At 36.0% G+C, this 16949-nt stretch overlaps 1 protein-coding gene across 20 annotated transcripts in view; it reads left to right on the top strand.

Annotated features, from left to right (window-relative positions):
* TENM3 (teneurin transmembrane protein 3) overlaps positions 1-16949 on the top strand; it is a 1287001-nt gene that overhangs the window by 1179698 nt on the left and 90354 nt on the right. For all 20 annotated transcript variants that reach the window (XM_058025024.1, XM_058025026.1, XM_058025021.1 and 17 more), the window contains 2 exons: positions 10728-10850; positions 14586-14800. In XM_058025024.1, the coding sequence (XP_057881007.1) occupies positions 10728-10850; positions 14586-14800 (338 nt within the window). The remainder of the gene's footprint in view (positions 1-10727; positions 10851-14585; positions 14801-16949) is intronic.

Below are 16949 nucleotides of genomic sequence, written 5' to 3'. Positions count from 1 at the left end.
TATTTGCTTGGGTGATTACTTGACTTGTTGTGGACATAGGATTAATCTTCTCTTCTTTGCTGGTAGTTTCAATTAATTTATAACTCATGCCTGTGAACAAAGAAGCTAGCTCTTAGACATGTGCTATCTGCTGTGATATTTGAATTACAATACATGTGTTAAAGCTGGTCATTTTGTGTATATTGCATCTTTTCTGTAAAATGCAGTATTTTCTTGGTTTTTTTCTTTGAAAAGAACTGCTTGTTCTCTTTTTGAATGCTTTAAAAAAAGTCATGTCCAATGACATGTTAAACCTCTCCATACACAAGCACTGTAGAATGAAAAGGTTGAGTCCATGTGTCCAACCTCGCTTCAAGCAATACCATTTGATATTACATTTATCCCTGAGATCACAAGAACACATGGGTTTTATATGGGTGTAATTAGCCCACTGCAGGGATTAATTATGGATGAAAGTTAGATGTCCTCTGAAGTAGACAGGAAATTGATGCTATTTCAGACAATTCCATTCACAAAAAAATACCCCAAGCCCACTGTCCCTTAGGAATTGTCACCTTTAGCAGCATTTGTAGTTTTATAATCCAGTAAAAAGAAATGTGCTACAACTGTTTACATGACATGGACATTTGCATTTCAGAAGCTTATTTTTCCTCAATAATAAAACAAATAACAAAACCAGAGTGGTTTTGGCAATATTTGATAAAATAGGATAACACAAATGCGTGTCTTTTACTTGTTCTACAGAAGCAGTAAGGTGGGGGGTTAGGTATATAAATGAATATCAGTTATTTGGAAAATTGCTTCATTCCAGAAACCTCCAAGTATAGAAGTAGGAATGTTTCTTGTAGTTTTTTTTATTTAAAAATACTTTTAAGTTACCCTTCTTATGGTACAGGAAAAATAGTATTTTTGTTTCAATAATACTTGTTGAAAACTAAAACAATATCCAGCTGCATAGAGTTAGCCTACTGCTAAGCACTGATTTCCTGAGTACACAGTAACTGAGTACAGTAAATTTATCTTTAAACTTATCTTATTTGTGGAATGTCCAGGCTTATCTGTTGTTTTACCTTCTCTTTCATCTTTGAAAAGGCAAGTCTCACAGCCCTTTTTATTCAGGCAATTTTGCTGCTGAGTAAAATTACTTATGTTTTCAAATTATTTCCCAGGTTTTTTATTATTTCTCCAGCAACTTCTTTACTGCCTCCTGTTAGTACTCTCAAGTAGATGTAACGAAATTGAGGTATCCACATTTGAAAAGGAGAGATGCAATCCTTCCTGTTATTTCACTTCAGCTGCAGGCAAAATTAGAGGATAATTTTAAAACACATCCTTTTTACTGATCTAGTGTCACACATTAAAAGGAGTAGTTGGTTTTCTCTATCAATTTTATAAATGACCATTACTTTAGAGCTAAGACTGGCTATTCTTAATATCACCTGTAAGATTTTACTGTGCAGTGTTGTGGCTAATTTACCTTTAAAGGGAAAAAAAATCAATGTGACGCTGTAATCCTAACTTGTTTTTTCCAAGGCTTAGATAATTGATACAAACTACAAAGTGGTTTAAAAACTGACTTGCAAGCAATCCACTAGCTTTACAAACAACTAACAGTTAGTTTGTCTTTATGTCACAGTTTCCTTTCATAAATCATGTATGGTAAATTGTTTTTTTCTGTTGATAGTATTTTTCCTGTACCTACAAATATAACTTTGCTTACAGGAATAGTTTCATAAAAAACACATTTCAGCTTAGTGGACGAACACGGTGTGTTATTCCAATGCACATAAAACATATTAATGACAATATAATAAAGGATTCCCTATTTAATAGCCAATCCCTGGAGTGGTGGTGATGTTTCAATAAGAGGATGACTGCAATCACTGAGCTGTTGTAAGCCCTGGGGTTTTGAACCAAAGGTTTGCATAAGATTATTTGTTTATGCAGATAGCTAATGGTTTACAAGTTTACACTGGAGGTGTTGGAGTAAGGTAGAGTTGGCCCCCTTGAAGGGGAACTCAGCATGTCCATTCTGTTTTTTAATATGGATAGAGGAGGAAATTCTGTGAGCTTGCAAGTTGATCTGCATGTAGTGGTTGGCTTATGCATCTACATAATTGCACTGTTCAGGTAGGTGAGTGATAATTACCATGGAGAGGTCTAAATCACCGGGAAGAAGTTTTGTAAAGAGGTTATAGGTTATTTTCTTTTGGCCTCAATCATGTACCTTTGATCTACAAGTGGACTGCTGTAATTGTGATATCATGAAGCCTGAAAAACAGCAAAGGATTAGAAAACCTATATATTGACTTGCACGTTCAATCAACTTGCATATGATCTCAGCAGGAAATTCAAAACAAAAGCTAATTTATGGAAAAATATGGAGTTCTAATCACAGTTTAGCTCCATGGGGTTCCAAATAACATACTACAATCTCTACATGCAGATGCTTTCATCTTACATTTCAGATTTGGTGACATTCCAAAAGTTCTTATCAAGCCTTATTATCATCTTTTATTAAAGCTTATTACATTTATCCTTATTGCATGTTTGCTGTAATATTCTGTCATTCTTAATATGGAATAAAAAAAGCTTTGATCTTTTTTAGCCAGTCATGAGATGGAAATATGCAACACAAGTGTTTCACCATATAGTATAAACTCCCAGCTCAGTGTGTCCTTTGAACATTGCATTAATTGGCCCCTGTTTCTTTTTCCTTTGGTTTATGAATCTATTCATCAGACTGCATTTCTTTGTGCCATCAACATGCAAATAGACTATGCAGGATCATATAGTGCCACTTAATTATATCCCTCAAGAGGTTTGTGGTAGTTTTGTTGGGTTTGGGTTTGGGGTGGTCAGTTTCTCTGTAATAAATAAGGCTTTTGAACTGTAGGAATGGTTGGATCACTTCGTCAATGCTCTTACCTAAGAAAGGTGTTTCCAATTAATTATAGATATTACATTGTCATTGCTCTTCTTGACACTGTGGGGGTGTGAGCTAAAGGACAAAGCAAGACCTCTGGTGGAATTGTGAAAAAAAATTAAAATAGGTAAAAGCACCATGAGCTTCAGCTTTTTTCTAAAAAATGAGTTTAAGGAAGAAAAATAGTTTAAAAATGAGAAGCAATAATATAAAGAAATCCCTGAAGGAATACAGATAAGTTATTAGCCTGTAGTCTTAATCTGGCCTTGACATGTGTAAATCAGGGAAATTTTCTTCTCCCTCACCATATTTAAAATAATTGATCATGACTATTGGATAGAAACCCAAAATTTACAGGGTGATTTTCCTGCCCTTGTATGAACAAAGAGTCCACAATCCAGTATGCACTTCCCATCATTTCTGTACTTGTAATGATTTTTTACCATCTTTTTAGACTGAACAGCATTAGCTGGAAGAAAAAAAAATATTTTGAGGAGAAAGCCCGGATAATACTAAAGACTATTTAGGTATAGTGAAAACTATTAGAAAATGGAGTAGGTTTGCTGTTTGTCAGAATAAATGGGCACATCTGAAACAGGACATAATAGATATATCTTATTTAAGTAAGAGGCTGCTGAAAGATTATCTTTGTTTCTGTTTTAAGAAATCTGGATTCTCCCTTAAGCTTTGAATGTGCCTTGTATAATGCAGTTGACAGAATCAGACCATTGTTACATAAAAGTCCCTGGCTTGACAACTGAAATGAGACATCTAGCCATACAAGTTTTCAGAGGAATAAATGTTCCATCTTGGGGCAAATATAGTAAAACTATTTACGGCAAGACTACCACACATCTTTCTTAACAGTTTAAATGCAACAATACTTTTAAAGTTCCAATGTAATCATCTTTGATTAGCAGTCAAAGAGAGTAAGTTTCTCCACAGTAGATAGCTGATATACCTTTGTTGCTGGTATTTTTTCTAGGCAATTTTTAAAATGTTTTTCAAATTCATTGTTAAAAGATTCCAGGAGAAAATGAGGAATAGACTAGACAGGTTGGATTTTTTTTGCAGATGAAACAGTAAAATCAATGGACCTATTCAACTGTTCAGGATAAAAGGGAAGACTAGTTTTTCAGTTACTGTATTGGTCTTGATAGGTATTACTGGGTTTTTCACATAGCACCCTACTAAAATGTTTTACATTCAGTGTATATGTTCAGCAACTTTCATGTGATGCTGCTGGTGACTAATCTTTTGAAGGTGCTCAAAAGCATGTACTTTAAAGTTATTTTAAATTTAGAAATTACAGGGATTTTATCGATTTGAGAAAAAGAGTAATAAATAAAGAACTTGTCTTTGTAAATTTTAATTCACTTTATTTAAGATTTTAATTAACTATTTTTAATTCACTATTTGATCTGCAGCAACATCCAAGGTATCCTATTATCTGAGAAAAAACCAAAAGAATGCAAATCACTGACAGTTCATTTGCACATCTTCTGGTCCACTTCAGGTCCTTCAGAATAAAATAGATTTAGATTCTAATTATGTCTGCAAGAAAAATATATGGAAGATGATTTTTAAAACCACTTCAATGTTCAAATATTTCATTTTAAAATGTATTGCCAACAGGGAGATGAACTAGAAGATAATCCTTCAACAAGATTGAGCAATAATTGCAATTTGCTTAGTTTAAATTATAATCTTCTTTGCATTGCTTTAAATATAAATTATGTTCACTTTTCCTTATGTTTAAGCGTGCATAAAGATTTTTCAATTAATTCTCGGGAAGCAATTTTTAAAATCATGGTTTCAAAATATCAGCACCCAGAAATATGTAGCAGTGGCAGTCCTGGAACATGAGTTCAATAACTTAGCAAGGAACTCATCTTCAAGCACAGCTTCATGAATATTAAGACTTGATTACCATACCTTGTAAAACCCATGGGAGAAGGGAAGGAGGGTCGCCAATATCATTCAGTTCCTCTTGCCAACTTCCCCTGTGGTGTTGAGTTCTTTATGTTCATAGAGCATAGGCCTTATCTCCAGAGGTTTTGGGGAAATGCTTGCTCTTTAGAGACAGCCAGTGTTTTTTCTTTCTGCTGTCTAGTGTTAATTTTTCATCTGTTGCTATTCTAAGAAAAGCTGGAGGAGCAGTGGACGTCCATTTCCCAATTTAGGCAACTCTGTTTCTTCTTGTTATTTAAAAGAATCCTCTTACCTGTGAATTCTTGTTCTTCTGAAATGCCCTGTGTGAAAATACCTTTACAGTTCTTTCCTGCAAAAAACAAGTTGCCATATTTGGAAGGAAAGGTCTTGAATTGCTGGCACTTCTCACTGATACTTCAGAGTACTATTTCCATTACAGTACTACTTCCATTACTGCAGGACTGCTTCTGTGAATAAAGGCTCTGCTTGTACGTGTATGGTTTTGTTTGTCCATTCTTATGATCTGCATTTGTGATTCTTTCACCTGCACAGCTCATAGGGTGTTTGCTATGCCCTTTGTGTTTCATGTGAGCATATTTGTTACTTACAGTACTTAAGAAAAAGTTGTAGTTGATCCTGGTGAGTTATGATAGAGACGACCTTGAATTTTGATGAGAACAATATATAAGTTTCTTTGGCTTTTACTGTATATTGCTACCCTTTTCTACAAAGAAGTAAAAATTCTGATAGTCATAGACATCAGAATTGTGTGTATTTGCACATCTGATCTAAACTTTGTGTTCTGTTTCAAGCTACACTGGATAATGCTAATACGTGTCGATTTCCTTCATGAACTAGCTGTCTTATCCTCATAGCATTCAAGTGTAGGAGAAGAGGGAAAAAATGCAGACAAGTCCAGTTCTTGCTAAATGGTAGAACAGGTACATTAATTGATGTTCTGTTACAATTCTTTTTTGTGCCTCTCATAATTTTGGCAGAAGAGAACTTTGAGATTTTGAGCAAGGCTGCAAATGCAGCAGGTATGCAGTTGAATGCAGGGTAGTTGTCAGCCCTCACAGTTCTAGTTCTGCTACTTAGTTACATAAATTATCCATCTTACACCACCTACTAATAAAGGACTGGTTTCTTTTTGGATGCAAGTCTTGGAGAGTGTTTTGAAGTGATAATACAGTGTATTTCTGAAGAACGAGTTCCTTGTAAAGGCAATGCTTAAAGCACTGAATTACTAGCTTGAGAAAGGAGCATGCACAACAAATGGGAACTTCTTCTTGAAGATTATTGCAAAATGTTTTACACAGTGTAAACTGGCGATGGGTTTTTTTTTCAAGTGTTTGCTGTGAAATGTTTTCTTAGTTGCTGTTTTAATTATTGAGTGGACATGGAAGGCTTTGTATACTGATTACAAACCAAAATAACTAGGCTCCCGTGATCGCAAGATCAGCCAAGCTTGAAAAAGCAGTTTTAAGATGGTTCAGAAACTCTTCAGTGAACTGTGTGGTGACAGATGGCAAGATTACCCAATTGTCTACAACAAATGATAGCATTTTTACGTTAGCATTAAGGCTGCTGTTGGTACAAATGCACTCCTTTAATCTGAGCTCTGAATATTTGAATATGCCAGTCCAGTGGCCAGGGGAGGGGGAAAGAGGAGGATAAGAGCAAGACTGTTAATTTGGATAGTGCTTTTATGTTTGGGATTTGTTCTGGTGAATTTAGTTGTATTGACCAGCACCACACATGCACATAGATGCTGGTACTATGTTCATGCCAAAAGCAGCCCAGATCCAAGAGAGTTTTCTCATCTCTGATGCCTCTTCTTTCCGCTCCGTTAGAGGGAATGCACTCCTCACCATTTAGACTATCACCCCTCTCTAAAGGCTGGCCATGCAGATAATTTGTCCAGTAGCAGTACAAATGTCGCCTTAAACAACTCAGTCCAAAGGTAAATGCTAGCAGAGCTTCACCAAGTGAAGAACTCTTCATAGCTAGAGATTACTTTGCAGAACAGATGTAGGGACTGAGACAGCAGAACAGATAGATCCTAGAATCCCAGGTTAAAGATATTAGGTTTTTTCATAAATTTAATTTAGGTTAAAATTAATAAATTTAATTAAAATTAAGGGGTTTTTTTAATTTGAGTTTACAAAAAGGTAACTATTTAATCATAAGTTGAATAGTTAAAGATGGAAAATACCTTTAAAATCATCAAATCAAATCATCAACCTAGCACCACCACCATGTTCACCATTAAACCATGTGCTGAAGAGCCATAGCCACTGGTTTTTTGGGATGGTGATCCTTCCAGGTGTCTTTACTACATCCCTGGGCAGTCTGTTCCAATGTTTTACAATCCTTGACATGAAAACATTTTCTCTTAATATCTAATCTTAACCTCCCCTGGCATAATTTGAGGCCATTTCCTCTTGCCCTGTTACTTGTTAGATGGAAGAAGGGATTGAGACTCACCTTACTAAAACCTGCTTTCAGGTAGTTGTAGGGATTGTGAGGGTCTCCCTGAACCTCATTTCTCTGGGCTAAGTGACCCCAGCTTCATCAGCTGCTCCTCATAAAACTTGTGCTCCAGACCCTTTGCCAGCTTCACTGCCTTTCCCTGGATGTGCTTCAGTACCTCGGTGTCTTTCCTGTTGGGAAAAGAGCTGGACACAGCACCTGATGTGTGACCAAATATGCAGGACAAATCCCAGCCCTGTTTCTGCTGGCCACACTATTTCTAATACAGGCCAGGATGCCATTGGCCACCTGGCCACTGCTGTCAGCCAGCATTTCAGGGTCCTTTTCTGCTGGACATTTTTACAGCTACTCCTCCCCCAGCCTGTAGCACTGCATGGGGTTGTTGTGACAAAAGTGCAGGACTCAGCACTTGGCCTTCTTGAACCTCCTACAACTGGCTTTGTCCCACTGATCCAGCCTACCCAGATCCCTCTGCAGACCCTTCTTACTATCCAACAAATCAGCAAACATGAATGATTGCATCATTCTCCCTTTGGAAATTCAGAACTAGTCCATACCATTTGACTTGAGGGTACCAGACATCCCACCGAGGTATCAGTCCCAGGTGCTGCTAAACAGATTCATAATAGCATCAAAAATTTTTATCAGATGCCTCAGTTTTCTTATAAAATTTATAAGGATATAAAGTTTGCTTTTACATTGATGGCCAGCTGTGAGAAGACAAATTTTGGTTGGCACAATAATGCCCGAGTTTGTCTTCATCGGTCAATTTAACCATGTTTCTAGAGTTCATAATCTCTAAAGAAATTCTGCCTTGTAATTTGATGCTTTAGCAATAAGCCTGTTTCTTTCATGTTTGTTATAAAAGGACAATTTTCTAAATTCCATAGCACTAACTCAGAGAGATTGTGTGGTTGAATTACTTAGTGTATTAGTACACACTCTAAGTTTTATCACTGGAATTGTCTAGCAGCAGTTTTTGTCTCCTTAAAAAATATTCCTGCATTCCTGATCTGTGAAACAGCTGCATTTATCTGTCTGTTCATTTTCATTAAACATTGTGTCTTGTACTTGTTTCTAGTTCATTGTCAAAGCTGAGAGAGGAATAGTATATTTGAGGGATACAGCTAGCACTCTCAGTCTTTGACAGTAATCTGCAGTGAGACTCACATCAGTACAAAGACAAAGAAAAGGTAGTTGTCACTTACACTGTAGTAATTGTGGTTATATTGATGTAGTCAATATTGATCCCACAGTCCTTGCCTTTGAAGACTTCAAATTCCAGCTGTTTTGAATTACAAGGGAATGGCTAAAAGGTCATGTTGGAGCTTCCCCTTCTCATCTCCCAGTGCATGGAGAGGCACAGGGCATGTACATAGCACCAGCAGATGTTAATGATGTTCTAAACTCCCATGTTTCTAGAGTTACAAAATGAATATCACTTTCTTTTCTCCAGAAGAACTAATAAAAGGGATAAGAAGACAGCAAAGTTAAGAGAGGTCATTTAGATCTCTGGACTTGAAAACAAGGAATGTACTGGGTTTAAATCATGAAATATTTAGCTATTTGCTGTCTTTCATTGCTGCCAGTGAAATGAACAAGTATAACAAATTGTGGAGTTTGACCCTCGGGATTTTATTGAAATATATTAAAACAGATACACTCATCAGGTGATTAATACATAAATAACAATTTCAGCTGAGGTAGGGTCAAAATAATGATGGCTAATTCTAGTGATGTGCCAGAGATAGTGGTGGTCAGATTTATGGTTTAACAAGAGTTTAGAGGGGATAAAAGAAATATGTTTTTAGGGTCAAGGAACATTCTACATTATCAGGCTTTGACAGGCAATTTAAAGTCTGGGAAAGAATTGTAACAGTAGAGTCAGAGACTTGGAACAAAGAGAATATGTCATCTGTAGTGAAGATTTCAGTCTTTGAAGTATTCAGTAACAGGTCTTTAGTTGCATTCTGGTTTTTTGTTTTGTTCAAATTAAGGGAGAGGCTTTAAGGCAAAGACCAGGCAGACAACCTCTTAATTTGGCAGGTTTTGTTGCCTGGCTAACTAAACTTCCATTTATGCCTGTTCATCTTAAATAAGGGTTGGCATGGTCAATACAGAGAGATTTATAGACTAGAGATGAAACCAAATGGGATGAAGAATTTTTTGTCATTTGCATAGAGGGAATGAAAAAATTAGTGACATTGACTATAGTAGTAATCTCACTTCAGAGAGAGAGAAGTAGCAGAAGCAATAAAGTGCAGTGAATTATTTTCCTTATATTTTGCACTAATAGTTAAAATACATGAGTATGGATTTTTTTTCCCAGTGTATTTTTATTCCCTAGTAGCACTGAAAGACTATTTTAACTGCTTTGCAGATAACTGTTGTCATGGAATGAGCAAAACTACATTAGCCCAAGCACAAAGTAGAATAATTACAATAAAATGCATTTTGGTGGCATTATGGAGAATTGGACCAGAAAAAAATAATCCAGAGACAGCATGAAATTGTATGAGAGTATCTCAGTATAGCAGTAAGATAGGGTTTTTTTTCCCATATTTTTGTTGTAAAAGTTTAGATGCTGGGTTCATTCCTTAATCCCTGGTGATCAAGGTTCCTTAAGTTCCCCCTAACACCACGGAAGGTTAACTCTGTTTCATAATTAACTCAGCTAAACTCTTTAACATGGTATCAACTTTCAAATGAACGTTGTTGTGGGGAATTAAGTAATTCAGAAACCTAACTTATGCATTACCATTATCAGAGCAAAGTGCCCCAGTGTCCCTGGCTCTGCTCATGGCCTTGGCCTCATTTTGTGGGCTAGTGTGAGGAATGGGCATGTAATGGGAGGTTGTGCAGGGTGTTGTTGACAGCATGAAGTGCTCGTGTCTTAGGTTAGCCCTGCAACACCCACAGCACCCTCCTCCCTCTCCTCCTGTATTTACTCTTTCTTTTCCCTTTCTGGCTAACCAGGACAGATCCATCTGCTGGGAAAATCATTTCTTTTAGTAGGTCATTTAAAAGTTCACTTAAATGATTTGTCTCTTCAGAAGGATCAAAAATGAAAAAAAGAGAAAAGAACATAATTACTGCCTATCCTTTTGAACATTGATTTGGGACCAGTAAAAGACTCAAAATGAGGCTGGTGAGCTTTCTGTCAACTGCCTTCACTGAAAGCACTGTATCATTAAAGGACAGTGGTAGTAATTGCTTTGTGCCTTTGCTGAACTATTAGTCTGCAAATGCTTGTTCATGTAATTTAATTTTTTTAATGTATGAGTTGCTATGCCACTACGAGGCATGGAAAGTCGTTGCTTGTGCAATTTGTCATTGTGGTTAAAAGCATCAAATAACCTGTATCCTCTACCACCAGCAATGCATCTGTTTGGCCTCAACTGGCAGTTGCAGCAGACTGAAAATGATACATTTGAGAATGGAAAAGTGAATTCTGATACTGTGCCAACACATCCTGTAACCGTTCCTGCTGGAGACAGTGGTAAGTGAAATGGGCACCATTTTTTTTTCCTTCTTTTGGAACATTTCCTTCCTTTGTGTCTTACTAACATCATCACACTGTAACGGTTTTCGTCCAAGACTCTATATTTAATGCAAGTACAGAGCATTTGTAAGTAATAGTAATTTTAAAAAGATAAACAAGAACAAACAGTTTTGCCTACCTAGCATGTGAAGGGGCCTAAGGATCCTGAGCAGTAATGCTGATCTTACTAGGAGAGCTAACTGTCAACCAAAATTCCTCACAGGAATTATATGTGATACTTGATGAGGATAGGAAAGCTCTCATCATATCTAGAGAAGCAGAACCTCTATTTACTCCAGAACACCTGATAATATTTTTATTGTTGCTGTGGGGTCCCCAGAGGCAGCAGGAGGGTGCTGAGGCTGGCTTGGACCATCCTGCCTTAGGGACCTTGTGTTGAGCAAATAGCCACAACAAAGCCGGGGCCCCAAGGTGTCAGGACATACTGTTTCATAAGGGGGACCTGATACAAAAGTCAGTCCTTGGGACTTTCAGCAAGCTCTCAATAATTCTGGACAAAAGATGACATGTGCGTGTTCCATCGTAATCACTTTTCCTGAAGTTTTTGCTCCAGAAGAGGCCATTCAGGAATAATAAGCATATTTTTGAAGCTTTTCACTTAGCTATGCTTACAAGGCTTACACTCCATTATCAAGGAGTTTTGTGTGGCATGATGACCTCACTATGGAATATCTTGGGTTTTTCTCTATAGAGGTTGATGTTTTCTGCTCCCTTTTTTTTTTTTTTTTTTTATTTCTCTCTGAAATTTAATAGGTCAGGTATAATATGTACATTTGTTTTCTCAAAGTCTCTGGCATATAATGTTGAGTCTGCATCATCCAACCAATATATAAAGCAGGAAAAAAAAACTTTCTAATTTTGTTGTAAGAGCTTTTAAAATACAAACCACATCAAGGGATTATTTTTTATCGACCTTTTTCCATGTTGCCCTTTAAGATTCTCCAAACATTTAAGAGCTTGTGCACTTTTGGCTAACAGAGGCTTCAAAATCAATAGGTTTTGAATAGAAAACTTGATTTAAATGGTTGATGAATGCAGTGTTTGCTTCATTACACAAAAATCCATTTTCCCATTCACAAGGTACATCTGACCTCCTTACCACTGAGAAGGAGGAAGCCTCTGCTGGCAGTTGACATCTAGAAAATTTTTCAAGTTATCACAGCTCCAAGTCATAGAAAAGTTACAGCTCAGTTCCCTGCTTTTGTCATTTTTGTAAGCCTGTGAAACTTCTCCAATAGGATATTTTCTTCTCATTTCCTTTACCTTCCTGACTTTTTCTTGTACTTAGATAATCATTATCGCTTCCTGTTTTCTTCTTTCTTATTTTGAATGAAGAGAAAAAAGCTACTTTATAATTATGAATATTGATGCTGCAGTGACAGCTTTTCATCCCATTGTCTTCTGCATTCAATAACCAATATACTTTATTTTATAAAATATATTGATGTTTTTGAAAATATTTTATAAACACTTACGGAGTTTTTTTCCCTTGATAATTTTTTATTTTTTTACCAAACTAAAACCTGTTATACACTGCCTCAAAGATAAAAGGAAATAACAAGGATATCAAATACATTTTTCCTTCCTTATGTCCCTAAATACAATTCAAGAGAACAGGGGTTAATTCCACCCACTTAAAATGGTGTCTTCTGCAGAATATGGTACGTGGTCATTTATCAGCATGCATCAATACTGAACAACAGACAGACCAGAGAGTACACATTTTAAACCACCAAAGGGGCACCAGTTAGGCAGAAGGGAAAGCTTGATGACTGGATGTGAAATGTGAGGAGCGAGGCCCCTGTGGTTATCACTCTGGTTACTGAAAACTGTAAGGAAGAATCAATGAAACCTTGATTCAGATATTTTGACCGCTGAACAACTTTCAGTACCACCCTTCTCTAGTCCCCTGGTAATGTCCTGATCCTCTGATTTGGATTTGAGACATTTCAACCACCGTAATAGTAAATGTGTATGAACATGACATTCCATGTTTTGGTTTAAAGCTGCATGTAGGAACTGTTACTGTTTAGAAAATGGAAAGGAAACGATGACACTATGAAGATCTTTCTTATGCTCATTGAGATACAACAGGGAACAAAGAATAATTAATCCCCTAACCTTAGGGTGACAATCAGCTTTGAGAGAGGTGTTGGGGTGCCAAAGGGGCCCGTGGCTACAAAGTAAAACCATCTTTTTTTCAGTGAAGAACATAGGAGTCCATTAGTGTACTGTCTGCTGAGTGTTGAACCCCAGAAACAGGCATTCCTGGGAAGCTGGTTCATGTATTTGATAAACAGCACTTATTCAAGCTGTCTAGCTCATCTTTTCAGTAGTACAAGGCAGTTATTTTTCATTTGAAGTGTAGAAATAGGGGAAGTTGCAGATCAATATTGCAAACAAGTGTTTATTGTTTAGTGATTACCTGTCATCAGTGTGTGAATTTGTTCAACACAATATGCTTTAATTTGAAGAAAGAAGCAGAAAACAAATGCTTAAATAAGCAGAAATAGGAAATACAGATCCATCTTCTAGAATAACACATGAATATTATGAAAGGTTACATCCAAATTCAGAAAACATTAAACTCATCCTGAAAAGTGTTTAAAAACTGGGGTCTTTAAGATCAGATATTTCACTGTCTTTTCTCAAGAGCACTCTGATCAATGTGATAATCCTTTGAGACATTTTCAGAGACTGCAATGCTGCTGTGACACAGCTCTGATGATGATACAAGTTCCACTCAAGGCTTCTCAGCAGTGCTTCTGAACCTGTTTAATTCAACAGCAGTCTCGGTTCATCTTGGATGCACAATAAGTGCCGAGGATCAATCTGTGACCTCACCTGGCATTTCAGATTTTAATCTAGTTTTTTTTGCAGTCTAAATGTTTGCAAAAAGGTTGTGTCAGTTTCTTCCATCAAATGATGAATAATGTAGAATTTGAACGTAAAAGACAAGGCTGAATTGTCAGTTCTTCAGAACACTTGTATGCAAACAAGTGAGCATCACATGAACATGCTTATCACATTCAGATGGATTTAGTTCAATCTTTATAATAGACTAGCTGATGAAAGGAATATGAATTGGTAAAAACACAGCAAACTCCAAGACTATAATGACAGTTCCATTTTTCTTTGTATTGTTTCACTCAAGCCTCACCTTCGTGTGCCAGCTGCTTAAATACAGCATTGCTTGCTTATGCAAAACCAAAAATAGGTAACCAGAGCTGTAGTATTTGGTAGTATTTAATAAATGCTCTGATATTTAATGTAGAAATGTTTATATTAGTTCTCTTGACTACCTGTGTTTATGTATCTATTATTCTTTAAATCTGTATGCTGCATTTTCCTTTTTATTTTTAATGTGAGACTTTATTCTGAGAAACCTCTGTTAAAATGCTAGTGAAAAAAGTATAGTTTAATGTAGATTCTAAACTGCTTCCATAATGTTCCTCCTTAGGGATGCTACAGCATTTTTTGTATGTAGGCATTTGTGGTATCTTTGCCTTTTTATTTCCAAATCATTGAATTCCTGGGATCTTCGATACAAAAAGGTTGTCAGGTAGAATTCTTCCTGAGGTAATTCTAAGTATTTGAAGATATATATGAAGGAAGATTGAAAGCTAGAAAAAACCACTAGTTTTTGATCTCCATATTATTCTAAACCATCAGGAAAATTAGGAGGATTTGCACAAGAAAACAACACTATAGATTCTGGAGAACTTGATATAGGCCGAAGAGCGATACAAGAAGTGCCCCCTGGGATTTTTTGGAGATCACAACTCTTCATTGATCAGCCACAATTTCTAAAATTCAATATATCCCTTCAGAAAGATGCATTGATTGGAGTATATGGTCGAAAAGGCTTACCACCTTCACACACTCAGGTAAGAACTGCTTGCATTAAAAGTAGCACATTATTGAAAACCATGATCTTGTATCTTTTGTATCTTTTTTCTCTCTCAGGATTACATTCTTTTCTATTTTGCTGATTTTCATTTTCACTGTTTATACTTTGTTGATCTCATGTGATGACCAGAACATCAGTAATACTCTGTGTTGGGATCTAGAATGGTGGGTACATGGTATTCTTATTTATGAGCTGTTCTATTGCCTAATCAATGATTCTTCAGATATGGAGTTGTTTCATGCAGAATTTATAGGTACTTTATTTTATTCTTTGGTAAATTGATATATCTTTAAAACCTAAGCAAACTAATATAGAATCTTTTGGCCATGCATAAGGTGTGGTTGACAGTTCCTGCAAAGAGCACATTAACCAAATTTCCAAACAAGAAGACAAGCAAATACTACAGTATTTACAGCTTGGTGTCTCTCTAAGTAAAAATATAAAAGAAAAAATACATAATATATATCTACAAAGATACAGTGAACTGGGGTTATAAAAGTGGCAGTCTTCACTAGGCCTCTACTGTCTTGAAACTTTGCTATTAAGTGTGCCAGAGGATTTATTCTCTTCCACCCATCACAAGATTTCTAATGACACCTCTTATAGCATATGGTCACATATGGTCCTAGTAATAAAAACCCACTTTTTATCCATAGTGATAGGACAGTTAAAGTATAAAAGAGTGAACAGTCTTCTGGATTGGCAGGAGAAACAGAGAATCAGTGCCTCAGATGGTACTTTAGTATTAATTGTATTCATATTATTTTAAAGATTTAAGACCCTAAGATTAGATTTCTTCCAACACAGTATTTATCCAATTGCTGGCTCAGATCCATTTTTCCACCTGAATAGGTATTTTAGTTCATTTTCTTCTACCGCATTCAGAGAAATATCTTAGTGACTTTTGAGTGTATGGGTTTGCCATGGACACAAATCTAAGTATAGCAACCAAATGGTATTAATGTATCAAAGCTTGACTGATTATGTCTGATACATAGCAGCAAATCCATAGGTGTAGCAGCAAATCTATAGGTGCAAAATTCATATATTTTAATTCAGTCCCGTTTTTAAAAAAAATATTTTCATGCTACTGCACTATTTAATTTTTTTGCTTTTTTTTTATTCAGGTATAACTTTTAAAATATGTACAATATAGACATATATATGTATATATATTATATATTAATAATTATTACACCTACTTAACAGACAAAAACAACAGAGGAAGGGTTAGCACAGCAGGTAAAGTAATGGAATGTTACATTAACTTTATTTTGTAGTTTAGTTTCCATTAAAGTACAAACACTTTACTGAATGCAGAAAATGCACTCATGTTTACTTAAAAATTTGATCTTCATAATAATGATTAAATGGATTTTCTTCAGACCTTCACATATGAACACCCACCCTCAGGCTGACAACAACCACATGAAATTCTAGCATAAAGAAAATTGATTCAAAAAGTTATCAGCCATTTGAAGTAGGGGTTTGGAATACAAATGCCATCTCAATGATGACAGTAGCAGGGGTTAGGGGAATACATGTGTGGCAGGAATGAATAAAACTGAAGAAGCTGATCTAGACTATGCATTTATATGAGAAGTTATGCAAGTAATTATGACTATTAAAAAAATGATCTTTACTTGATTCCTTAGCCTGTCAAAAGATTGAAATAGGAGTGCCCTTTATCCAAAAACACAGAGACTACTAAATCTGTTTCCTGTCCTCTGTGTTACATAGACTCCAAGTTCTTACTAATGTTTAAGTATGATACAACAGAAAGTATCATATGTGAGTCCTGCTTGACATTTTGGATATACTGTTCCCAGGATATAGGTCAAGCTCTCTTGTCCTCTTTTTGCCTGGTATATAATTAGAGTATTTTTACAAACCATTGACTGACATTTGATACACTGAAAAATTAGGCATGCTTACTTATCAGTGCCCTACTGAACTTACAAGGCTGCTAGAGCTTCCCATGTTTATATGGCCTTGAACCCAATGATGTCCAGTTTAAGTGTCTGAGATAAAGTATGTATGTAATCTCCTGAAAATGCAGTTTCAGTAAGCAGTTGGGGTTTTATTTGAGACCATGCTCCTTCATGTGGAGGAAAAAAAATGGAATA

Source organism: Melospiza georgiana, chromosome 5, assembly GCF_028018845.1.
Source record: "Melospiza georgiana isolate bMelGeo1 chromosome 5, bMelGeo1.pri, whole genome shotgun sequence".
Taxonomy (NCBI): domain Eukaryota; kingdom Metazoa; phylum Chordata; class Aves; order Passeriformes; family Passerellidae; genus Melospiza; species Melospiza georgiana.
The sequence above is the reverse complement of the archived record's forward strand: the minus strand, read 5'-3'. Positions and strand labels throughout refer to the sequence as shown.